This window comes from Aulonocara sp. 'chitande type north' Nkhata Bay, linkage group LG18, assembly GCF_057382095.1.
Source record: "Aulonocara sp. 'chitande type north' Nkhata Bay isolate Kocher_YH1m ecotype deep benthic linkage group LG18, A_spYH_male_GT1.1, whole genome shotgun sequence".
Lineage (NCBI taxonomy): Eukaryota > Metazoa > Chordata > Actinopteri > Cichliformes > Cichlidae > Aulonocara > Aulonocara sp. 'chitande type north' Nkhata Bay.
This window is the reverse complement of record NC_141361.1, coordinates 12792121-12804331: the sequence shown is the minus strand read 5'-3', so window position 1 is coordinate 12804331 and position 12211 is coordinate 12792121. Positions and strand designations below refer to the sequence as shown.

Below are 12211 nucleotides of genomic sequence, written 5' to 3'. Positions count from 1 at the left end.
ATGCAGATACAGTGGGGCAAAAAAGTATTTAGTCAGCCACCGATTGTGCAAGTTCCCCCACTTAAAATGATGACAGAGGTCAGTAATTTGCACCAGAGGTACACTTCAACTGTGAGAGACAGAATGTGAAAAAAAAAATCCATGAATCCACATGGTAGGATTTGTAAAGAATTTATTCGTAAATTAGGGTGGAAAATAAGTATTTGGTCACCTCAAACAAGGAAAATCTCTGGCTCTCACAGACCTGTAACGTCTTCTGTAAGAAGCTTTTCTGTCCCCCACTCGTTACCTGTATGAATGGCACCTGTTTGAACCCATCATCTGTATAAAAGACACCTGTCCACAGCCTCAAACAGTCAGACTCCAAACTCCGCCATGGCCAAGACCAAAGAGCTTTCGAAGGACACCAGGAAAAGTATTGTAGACCTGCACCAGACTGGGAAGAGTGAATCTACAATAGGCAAGCAGCTGGGTGTGAAAAAATCAACTGTGGGAGCAATCATCAGAAAATGGAAGACATACAACACCACTGATAATCTCCCTCGATCTGGGGCTCCACGCAAGATCTCATCCCATGGGGTCAAAATGATCATGAGAACGGTGAGCAAAGATCCCAGAACCACACGGGGGGACCTGGTGAATGACCTGCAGAGAGCTGGGACCAAAGTAACAAAGGTCACCATCAGTAACACACTACAACGGCAGGGAATCAAATCCCGCAGTGCCAGACATGTTCCGCTGCTGAAGCCAGTGCATGTCCAGGCCCGTCTGAAGTTTGCCAGAGAGCACATGGATGATACAGCAGAGGATTGGGAGAATGTCATGTGGTCAGATGAAACCAAAGTAGAACTTTTTGGTATAAACTCAACTCGTCGTGTTTGGAGGAAGAAGAATACTGAGTTGCATCCCAAGAACACCATACCTACTGTGAAGCATGGGGGTGGAAACATCATGCTATGGGGCTGTTTTTCTGCCAAGGGGACAGGACGACTGATCCGTGTTAAGGACAGAATGAATGGGGCCATGTATCGTGAGATTTTGAGCCAAAACCTCCTTCCATCAGTGAGAACTTTGAAGATGAAACGAGGCTGGGTCTTCCAACATGACAATGATCCAAAACACCCCGCCCGGGCAACAAAGGAGTGGCTCCGTAAGAAGCATTTGAAAGTCCTGGAGTGGCCTAGCCAGTCTCCAGACCTCAACCCCATAGAAAATCTGTGGCGGGAGTTGAAAGTCCGTGTTGCTCGGCGACAGCCCCAAAACATCACTGCTCTCGAGAAGATCTGCATGGAGGAATGGGCCAAAATACCAGCTACTGTGTGTGCAAACCTGGTAAAGACCTATAGTAAACGTTTGACCTCTGTTATTGCCAACAAAGGTTATGTTACAAAGTATTGAGTTGTATTTTTGTTATTGACCAAATACTTATTTTCCACCCTGATTTACGAATAAATTCTTTACAAATCCTACCATGTGGATTCATGGATTTTTTTTTTTCACATTCTGTCTCTCACAGTTGAAGTGTACCTCTGGTGCAAATTACTGACCTCTGTCATCATTTTAGGTGGGGGAACTTGCACAATCGGTGGCTGACTAAATACTTTTTTGCCCCACTGTATTTTAAATGGGCGATTTCCCCCAAAATGTAGCACAAAAGACATGATACTATCTTTACAAAACGATTTGTTTTACATGTTTAAATTCCTTCAGACTGAACTTACAAAGCATAATATGTGTGTTTTTGTGTCTGTGTGGGTCTGTATTGTCAGGACCTGGCTCAGTACGTCAACGAGGTGAAGAGAGATAATGAGACTCTAAGGGAGATCGACCAGTACCAGAGGTCTATTGAAAACCTGGTAAAATAAAGATTTTTTCAACAATTAGCAGCAGCTGTTAGGATTGACCACATAAGAGTGTAAAATATCACTGCAACATGTTTTTTCTTTTAGAAGACATTCAGTTTTCGCAAGTGCTTAAAAAGTCCAGTCTTTGTCTAAATTTAATGTAGTCTAAGGGAATCCACCACGAAACAGAATTCAGCTCAAACATGCACAATGATAAAAGATGCCACTATATACGGCTAATAATAGAGGCAAAAAGTGTATTTTATGTATCTTTGAGGTCTTAAAAATCCCGCCTTAAACCATATCAGAGATTTAGAGAAAGATAATACCATTTAGAGCTGCAGTGATGACTATCCACAGAAAATGTATTGGGTAATAGCTTACTAAATATTTCAGTCATTCTTCTTAGGTGCGAGATGTGAAGAACTTTTCTTTTTTTTTGTAGATTTTTCAACTGTGATTAAAAACAGAATCATAATAAATGTCTGATGGGATAATAAAACATTTTAGATAAGAATGATTTAAAAGTAATCTGCATAATTATGGATAATTAATGCAATTTAGCTGCATCCACTGAAATATATTTATATTATTGTTCAGCATTACCGCTGACATTAAAATGTAAATTATGTTTTTACATTTCTGAAGGTTTCAGTAGTTGAGAGAAGCTGGTCAAAGAAAAAACAGGGAGGTTACAGAGAGTCGTGAAACCCAGCAGCAGAGACAAGAGAGCTTGTCAGATTACAAAGACCCTCATCCTTGTCTTGACCTGATTGCACATGAATGAACTTTAATCAGTGAATCAGGTGGCAGGAATCAACTGATCTAATCAATTGAATGTCCAAAAACCTACCTGATGTCTTATTGTGAATATTATGTGAAAATTTATTTGCAGAAGTTAATATTTTATGGGGATTTGATTCATATTAGTATACTTTTAGGTACTTTTATGAATATATATTGCATTCCTGAAGTAGCTGTTAGGTGTGATTAAAACCTTTTGCTTTCTCAAACTATCTTCGTTTATTTTTCTCTTCTTTTTAACTCTTTAAATTCAACTCTCGCTTGGATTCCAGTTGGTAGGTCCCAGTTCTGCATCAAAATGTTGAATTAATCAGATATGATCCTTGTATGTTTTTCAAGCCTTGAGAAAGATGAACCTTGACATTTTAAGAGTTGCTTGATCTCCAAAGTGTATAGTCTAGCGTTTTTACCTCCTTCGTGTTTTGTTTGCAGAACACGCCGCTAGTCACCTACGGCCGGCCAAAGGGAGATGGAGAGGTGCGCATAGTCTCCAGTGTTGACAAGAAGAAACAGGACAGGTTGTTGTACCTCCAAGTTCATTGTTTGGGAAGGAAAATTAGGATTGCAGACAGGAAACACATGCATGTTAAATTAATTTTAATGAAATAGTTTTCAAATTTTCAGAAAAATGTGGAATTTGGAGTAAAAATAAGTTGGTTTCATTTTTGTAAATAAAAAAAAGAAAGAAAGAATCAGCAATATTTAGTTTACTGACTTGGGGTCATAGGGTTCTTGTTTTGTTGGCAACAAAAAAGAACCCTACCCTACAACAAAAGTTGTGGGATACAAACACTTTCAGGCATCCAAGAAAACGTCAGACTAAAACTGTGGTATCTGATATATTTACCTTCAGAGTTAAGCCAAATACTGGTGTCAGCTTTCTTAACCTCTAAGGCAAGAAAGTAACAACAATAAAAACAAACCTACTTTGCAACAACTGTACGTGACATATATACTCATGTTAATAATGAAGCAATGTAACACTCTGTCTTCTTATTTCATAGGCACATCTTTTTATTTGATGTGGCCGTCATTGTTTGCAAGCGAAGAGGAGACAACTATGAGATGAAAGACATACTCGACCTCAACTACTTCAAGATCACAAACAACCCCACGCCTGACAGAGAGGGTAAAAAGGTCAGACACGGTGTACTATATTAGTATTTTTATTGTGTCATCTTTTATTGTGAAATGGATCTTTATCTGTCTGTAAATTACGCTAATGAATACACTAAGGAATGTTGTCATTCAGTTTGGCTGTAGCGTTTATTTGTTTTTTGGCAAACACGGATGTAGAAGCCCGTAAGGTGCATACAGTTTACACACTATGCTATCTTTCGGCTTGTGGGAACATTTGCAGGCCGTATTGTAGTGGAGTGGACTTGTTGATGTCTTGTTGATGTATGCCCACAGATGGTGTCTTCTCACTCTGCTGCTGATTGCTAATGTGAAAGTGACAGCTTGCCAGAATGAAATGGCTCTGTGGTTTTTCTCAAAGAGACTCTATTATCATCCTCATTTACTCTATTGTCTATTTTCCGTTTGACAGTGATTGGTATATTTTAGATAGGATTATTCAATATTTCTGAATTAAAAATCTCGTCTGAAACATGCAGTGACATAAACCCCTTAATGATTCTTAACACGGTCGGATACATTTCTACCCGTCATTTTTATCCCGCTTTCAACCTAAAGCTCCATCAATCACATACGACCTTTATTTAATGCTGCACAAAATGACACAGACACATGTGTAAGAATTTCTTTGTCGCAAGACTTGCACCCAAAAGCTAATAGTCAGAGAAAGAGATACTCTGTACCTACCCCCATGAACACACAAGACAGCGATATTAATATCAGGTGAAGGATGTGCGCAATCCTCCGAGGCCATTTAAAGCTACAGCCCATTTTTTGGTAGATTTCATTGAGCGCTGTGACCACCGAGCACCCTCACGGTTATCAATGATTTAACACTCAGAAACTCTTAGGACTTTTCAGAGCCAGTCACAGACAGGTAAAGCCCAACCACTTTTCCTGTTATTAAATATGATACAATCAGCTGAAGCAGATTAGACTTGAAAAAGCCAAGAGGTTTGGGAAATGATTTAAAAAGTCCCTTAATGGACCCATGGGCAAGGCACTTAAACGGAAAGTGCTGCTGTGGAGCTATTTAGTAGCTAGTGGTTGAAAAAAAAATGCATTTGAGGATAGCTGATTAATTGAATATGCTTCTGAAGACAACAAGCAAACAGTTGTCAGTTTAAAATTCAGAAGACGTGGTCAAGATCTGGTATAGCTGGCTGGTTTCTGGCCTAGAAGTTATGTTCTGAAATTTAGGACTTTCCGAAGCTTTCTAGTTTCTCTAAGAACGCTCTGTCTCAATGTTAACACAGCTTAAGTCATTCAGTACTCTCTGTGCAGAGCACGTGTTAAAATCTTATTGCTGCTGCTCTCTTGATGCACTGATCTGTGAGGCTGGTGGCAGCCATCTTGGCACAAAGACGTCAGTGGAGACTGATAAAAGCGTTATGGCTTTATGTTAGAAGGGTGGTGTCTGCATTTCTTTTTGCCTTGTCATTCTTTGTCTTTTTCTTCTCCACCTTCATCATCTTCTTCTCTTCTGTCACACCAACAATCTGCTTGTCCTCTTGTCACTGCTTCTCTAAACCTTTCTCTGTGGTCTTCCTCTTTTTGTCTATCTTGTCATGTCATTGTTTGAACTAAAAGAAATGTGTGATTGGCAAGATTACAAATTACAAGGTGGTTCAAAATGATGCTAAATAAAATTAAACCCAGACTGTATTTTAGATATTTTGAGATTACCATGATTCAGTAAGCCCTTAGTTGTCTTGGTCAGATACAAGGCATAAATGCTGGTGACGAGGAATAGCACCCATTTCTTAATGTGCTTATTTTCTTTAGACATGGCTCGTGTGTGATGGAACAATAAAGGAAGAATTTGGCATTTTGGTGAATGGGTTTATTTCCCCTATACTGCAGTACAGGCACCACTCTTATGTCTGTATGGCAGATATGAAGCTAATCCTGATCGACTTATCACATACACTAGAAACACTGTGTCTGTAGCACTTCTGGTTGCAGTGGTTAGCACTGTCACTTCACAGCAAGAGGTTTCCTTGCATGTGCAAGCTTGGCAACAGACCACATGAACTGGACAGGCAACTTTGACAGGGGGGGGGGGCATTTGGCTCAAGTGACTTTGCTTTTTCATGAAAACAAAAAAATTGCACTTGTACTTGCACTGGCACATACATGCAGTACAATCATAGATAAATGTAGCTATAGTTATAACAGTGCAAACATGGTTGTCTTTGATTGCAGAGGCAAAATAGAAAAAAGAAAAGAGAGACATTTTCTGTAGGTGCAGAAATGGATCAGGGAAATCACCAACGACTGTGAGCACACAGTGTCCTCAACACATTTCCAACGTATTTGTAGTTTTTGAGTGAAACAGCTTCACAAGCTAGTTTTAAAGCGAGATAAGGGGTAGTTCTCAAAGTCTGACCTGCCCATCGTCCTCACTTAGAAGCAACTACTGGGAGCTGAATCGATTGAACTCACACTGCAGCTTATCAGCAATATGAGTCTTTAGTTTTTCATTGCCACTTTGTATGGGTTTGTGTAACTTACAACTCAAGTGTCACTGGTCTCACTAGAGGGGCCCCAAGGACTTTATTGGGCAGGTTTGGACCCCCGAGGTCTGTCAATGTGCAGACGGTGTCACTGTGCCTGCATTGGTTTCTAAAGTACTGTATGAATGTATAGTCAGAACTATAGTTGCAGCAGATGGCATATAAGTAAATTGAATTGAATTATAGTCTAAATTAAAAAATGAGTGTAGACTAACTGAAGCTAAGGTGACTGTCTCTCGACTTGAGTTTCATATTTAATAATGTAAAAATTGTCCTGTTTTTTTCATAAAAAAGAAAAAAAGGCCTATAAACATGTTTTCCAAAAATGAAGCGCTATTTTATTATTATCGTATGGTAAACAATAATTTCAGCTTGACAAAAGACCGTGTGGGCATCTGCATTCCTAACTTGAATACAAACTCACAAACTGGAATATATGATAACCAGTAAAACAACAGCATCGGATGGAGTCACTCAGAGTTTACTTGGGTGTATTTTATTTTCCCTGAAGGTTTTTATTCAGCTGTTTTAACAGCCAGTAGCTCAGTAGTCATTCTCTGGTATTTCAGACAATGCATCCATCCCAATTACAGAGCACGATGCACTATTTACAGTTAAACGGATAACTACATTGCAACAACCTGTCATGGTATTGGGGATTTATGACATAGATGAAAAGTTTGTTCTTGCTGTGAAGAAAGATTTTCACCAACCAAACTACTGTGTCCCCCGCCACGAAAGTGTTGATTCTGTGAGGTAATTATTCCTGTATACATTTAGTCAGTTTAGCCCCACACATAAATGCTTCTGCACCCAAAATGCATCAGAAAGAAAAAGAAAACAAAACACACTAGTGAATTTGATTATTTCCTTCTTCTTGAACCCCACAGTGGTGCTACGGGTTCTATGTGACACACCAGCAGGGGCACACGGGCTTTGAACTCTTTTTTAAGACCAGAGAGCTGAAGAAGAAGTGGCTGGATCAGTTTGAAATGGCCATGTAAGTATACAGAGACATGAACACCACAGCGGTGACAGTTTGGTAGCCGTGCTGCAGACACGTAATCACACTGGTCTTATGCGTGGGTGTGTACGCTGTTTATTTGTCTTTGTTTGCATGTGTGTTATTCCAAGGCCAAAAGAGGTGTTGACTCTTTCATGTGCACTGTTTGATCAGGTCTTAGCTGTTACCAAGCACACACTGCTGACAACAGTAAGATAACACACTCACACACACATATACAGCTGCACATAAACTGTTCCAGAGAGCTGCAGAACTACAAAGAAGTCACTCTGCCTCGATGGTTTTTCAAATCAGTGCTTTATGGAGATATATCTTTCATATTATTTTGTAACAGTAGGAAGCTTTTGCGGGCAGATATCCCATCCACATCCTATTTTATGTTGATTTGGAAGAATACTGTCTTGTTTTGACATCACACTCTGACTGAACAAATGTTTTTTTGTTGGGGTTGTATATATATGTGAAACCCAACTGTATGCTGTGGCCTTTCTAAATAAACTTCTCGGTGAAAGTATTCTTGATATGTTTACTGTACCAGCAATGCAAATTGTACAGTACACAATGTGCAGTTTTAGTACTTCTCTGTCTTTCCTTGAACTTAAACTTTATGCAGTGACGTATGAATTTCTACACTTCCATTACCATTAAGCCCCTGGCACTAAAAACTGAATGTGTAATTTCCAAAATTTAAAAGAAAAGACTGTATCCATTTTCACCCCAGGTTTAAAACTGTTTTGCCGCACGGGCAGGGTTTGCACCTGAAAACAGCGACTTGTGCCTCTGTGCATTGAGTAATGACACCAGAAGGGGCCAATTCAAAAAGTGAAAATTGTACCTACCTAAGAGGATGTGGGCTTTTGATGAAGGACTCACTTATGGGAGCACTCAGTCTAAGCGGCTTCTGGATGGCGTGTTTAATACAAAAATGTTTTGTGTGTTTATTCACGTTCCAGAAAGGCTGCCTATTCCTGCTATTCACGTTTCCACCTCTCATGGTGCAGATACACACATGCAGATCAAAATTAGATTTGCCTGGGCTCATTCAAGTCCTCTTCATTTATTCGGATGCGTGCACTGTAGGTAAAATTGCTTTTATTTCAATCAGCTGAAGGAATAAACTAAAGATTGTTCTTCCCCAACAAAGTTGCTCTGTTTAGTTGATGAAGAAATTATTAAGAATGAATTGTATTTGAGTAAACAGGAAGAAAATTGTTCCCACTACTGAGACGCCCACTCATACAAACGTAGTTCTTACATGTTTTTAGCCATATGAGCAGCATGATCCTGGGGCTGTAGTTTGTGTTTAGAGACAATTAGCAAATATTAGCATCCTCACACGTTTAACTAAAGCTGTTTGTGCATATTCAATGCAGCTCTGGATTTTTTTTAAGCCTACCTGAAAAAGGTGCATGGGAACCATTTTAGGTGGTTTAACCTGTCGACTTCTTCAAACAAAGTATGTCAGGTGTTCAATTTCACAGTAGAGCAGGCAATGTTGTGGTCACAGCATTCAAGTACTGGCCAGTACTTGGCTAAAAAAACAGAATATTTCAGTAATAATGTGGCTGACATGTGCTAGCTTCTACTGTGTGCTACATGTGAGGAAGGACAACTTTGGACAAGCTCTAACCTGATTGTTTCAGCATTTTCAGAACACTCATATGTGAAACAGCTTACAATAGAGGTTGTGGTAAACATGAAAGCTGCAAAGCATATGGTAGCATTGTGATCGTAACCATATTCACATGCATGCTTGTTAGCATTAACACGCTCTGGTTAAGCACAACCATGCAGAGCTGCTAGTTCATTTTAGTGTTTAAGCAACGTTTTGCTCATTTTTCTTTGTCTTAGATCAAATATCCGACCGGAGAAGGCCACCCACAACTCCCACCATTTTAAGATGCACACGTTTGAAAGGATCACTTCCTGCAGCTTCTGTCATCTTTTGCTTAGGTAAGATTAATTGTCAGTGAGCTCTTTTTGTTTTTTTTTAGATGATTATGTTTTTGGGATGAAGTTCAAACACTCGTGTACCTGAAACAGGGTTGCCATGAACTCGAACTACATGAATAGCTCAAAGATAGCAAACCATCATGTGTTATTTCACTGATAGCTCTCTTAAGATAACTTTCAAATCTTTTTTCCATTGAATGCATGAAGGAACATAATGACCCATTATATATTTTGGCTTTCAGTCACTTTTTCTGGGGAAAAGAAGGTTATTTTGAAATGAGCTTAGTTTAATTGTTAGTAGTATTATTTTATCAAGAACATGATACTGAACTGAATCTCAGTGTTTGACAGAAATCATCAGTTTTAAAGCTGAATGGTACGTGCTGTACCATTCCTCTTATCTTGAGGGTGTTCAGAGCAAATTCTAAATGTCAGTGTGTTTCTTATAAGGGCGCTGTTGTACATGAAATATATTCTGTGTTGTCTCCAGGGGCATCTTTAACCAGGGTTATCTCTGTCTAAAATGTGGCCTGGGGGCTCATAAAGAGTGTCTGGGTCGACTGGGAGTCTGTGGGAGAACAGGTGAGAGAAAAACCTCTCAAACCAATTGTTTTGCTCAATCCCACATTTTGGGTGACCCTTGTCATCACCATCATGCCACAGTTTTGATTAAAAACACACAAAATATAAACATCTAAAAGGCAAAAAAACCCATGAAGTCGACTGAGCACATTTGTGCTCCTTAGAGAAAGTCCTTTTAACAGTTTGGTCACTCTTTTGAGTTTTTTTCTGGTATAAAACACTCGTACCAGATTTGCAACTGTATAGAAAATTTACAGCCATGTGGATTTTCACAGTCATGTGAAAAATCTAAGTACACCTAAACTGCTGCTATAAGAATTAAGAGAGAAAGTAGAAGCCAGTTGCTGCTAATCAAAGGAACTTAATTAACTCATCATCTTTGTCTTAACACAATGCCACAATCTTCTCAGGAGTGGCAAATTCAAGGTCAAGATCAGACCGTTTAATAATTTTGAAAAAACAAACCCAACCCAAAACAGAACCCCAAGAGACACATCTCAGAGACACATCACCTTTTTACGATTGGAAAAGACTAAATGACTATGGCTCCTTTGGGAGAGTTGACAAGAAAAAGCACCTTTTCTCTAAAAAGAACATGGCAGCATGGCTTAGGTTTGTAACTTCTGGAGCGGTATCCTTTGGACAGACAAGATGGAGATGTTTGGCCATAATGCTGATGAAAATGATGAAATGACCAAAACTGGGTCATCTAAGAGGACAATGATCCCCAGAACATGAGCAGATTTCCAATAGAATGGCTGAATAAGAAATGAAGTTGGCCCAGTCAAAGTGCAGACCTCAACCTGACTGAAATGCACAATCTCAGTGAACTGAAATAATGCTGTGAACAACAGGGAGCCAAAAATCCTCCACAATGATGTGAGATAAACCAGTCATTTAAAGTTGTTGCTGCTAAAGGTAGCTCTAAAGGCTACCGATTAATTCGATGTACTTAGTTTTTCACACACTGTTACTCCTCTGAAAAGGTACAGATTATTTCTCCCTGAAGGAAAATCTAAATTCTGTATTAGTAGCAAAGTAGCAAACAAAGTAGCAAATTACAAATATTTATATTACATATAATTATATATATTACATATATAATTGTTTGCTTCATTTAGTACTTGCTGAATCTTATTCCTATGTCTAGTTGTGGGCCTGTGTCACCATTCTGGTGCTGTAGTTTGAGTTCTTTACTCTCCTTGAATGCACAGGCTGGCTAAAGCTAGCTGAGGCCTTTGACAAGCCTTCTTAACAGAAGTGCTGTGGTCTTTATGCATTCAGAGGCATGATGAGGGCTAGCAGAGGTTGACAGCTGAGGTTGCATGTCAGAAAGCCACCACGCACTCATATTGTATTCCTCTCACTGTAGCTGTTCTTCACCTCACTGCAGAGCCTGTCAAGTTGAGACCCAAGGTAAGACCCGGTCTGTTTCTCTTCTGTGACTTAGACACTTAAGCTAACATAATTATGGAGACAGATGAACTGTAGCGCCGAGCACAAAAGCACTCTCATCTATGGACACATATAAGTGAGGAATGATTTTGTGCCCATGTAAACTGATATTCCAGTGAGTTGGTCATACTAGTGAACAGTTTACACTTGTTAAGTTGATAAAAGATGTTGGTATACAAATGTCAACTCCCTTTTGAAAACTTTGCTTAAGTGGTAATTTTATTGTTCCTCGTCTTGCAGCAACATTACACTGATTTAAAGACTCTCCTTAATTGAAAGACTTGTACAGAGTGTAGCGCCTACAATTTGAATGAAATACAAGGCAGAGCACTAGCATGTAACAGCTGTCCAATCACAGCAGCTGGTGTATCTCGCCAGTTTAGTCTTTATTGACTATTTAGATGGCAGTCTTTATGTGTCAACTTTGAAACAGAGCCTCAATTAAGAAGTATAGGAGTCCATAGCTAAATCTGTGGCACGTAACAGCCAACTGTTTATGCAGAAAATCCTCAAAAATATCCTTAAATGGCCAAGTTTCATTCTCCTTCTTCAACTGCAATTGCAGAATAAAGACATTGTGTCCACATAATTTGCAGACAATCTATTGTAGTCATAACAAGGATAAAATAATACAATATTTATGTCTTTTACAGTTTTTATTTGGTTATTATACTAAAAAGATGAAACCTTGACAATTTACTCTTGATTTCCGTCTTTAACTTTTCATATTGTTTAACTAACCACCTTAAAAATAGAACACTCACAGAATGATGTATTAAGAATGTGACTCACTGTGCAGGTCAGGCTGATCCTACACAGGGAGTAAGAAACCTCTACCTCTATATTTATCAATCTTTTCCTTCCTCCATATTTCTTTCTTCCTTTCTTGGTTTCAT

At 39.1% G+C, this 12211-nt stretch overlaps 1 protein-coding gene across 2 annotated transcripts in view; it reads left to right on the top strand.

Moving 5' to 3' along the window:
* LOC147308116 (guanine nucleotide exchange factor VAV3-like) overlaps window positions 1-12211 on the top strand; it is a 52110-nt gene that overhangs the window by 19630 nt on the left and 20269 nt on the right. For both annotated transcript variants that reach the window (XM_086272136.1, XM_086272135.1), the window contains exons 12-18: window positions 1770-1856; window positions 3081-3166; window positions 3653-3785; window positions 7192-7301; window positions 9177-9278; window positions 9769-9860; window positions 11233-11276. In XM_086272136.1, the coding sequence (XP_086128262.1) occupies window positions 1770-1856; window positions 3081-3166; window positions 3653-3785; window positions 7192-7301; window positions 9177-9278; window positions 9769-9860; window positions 11233-11276 (654 nt within the window). The remainder of the gene's footprint in view (window positions 1-1769; window positions 1857-3080; window positions 3167-3652; window positions 3786-7191; window positions 7302-9176; window positions 9279-9768; window positions 9861-11232; window positions 11277-12211) is intronic.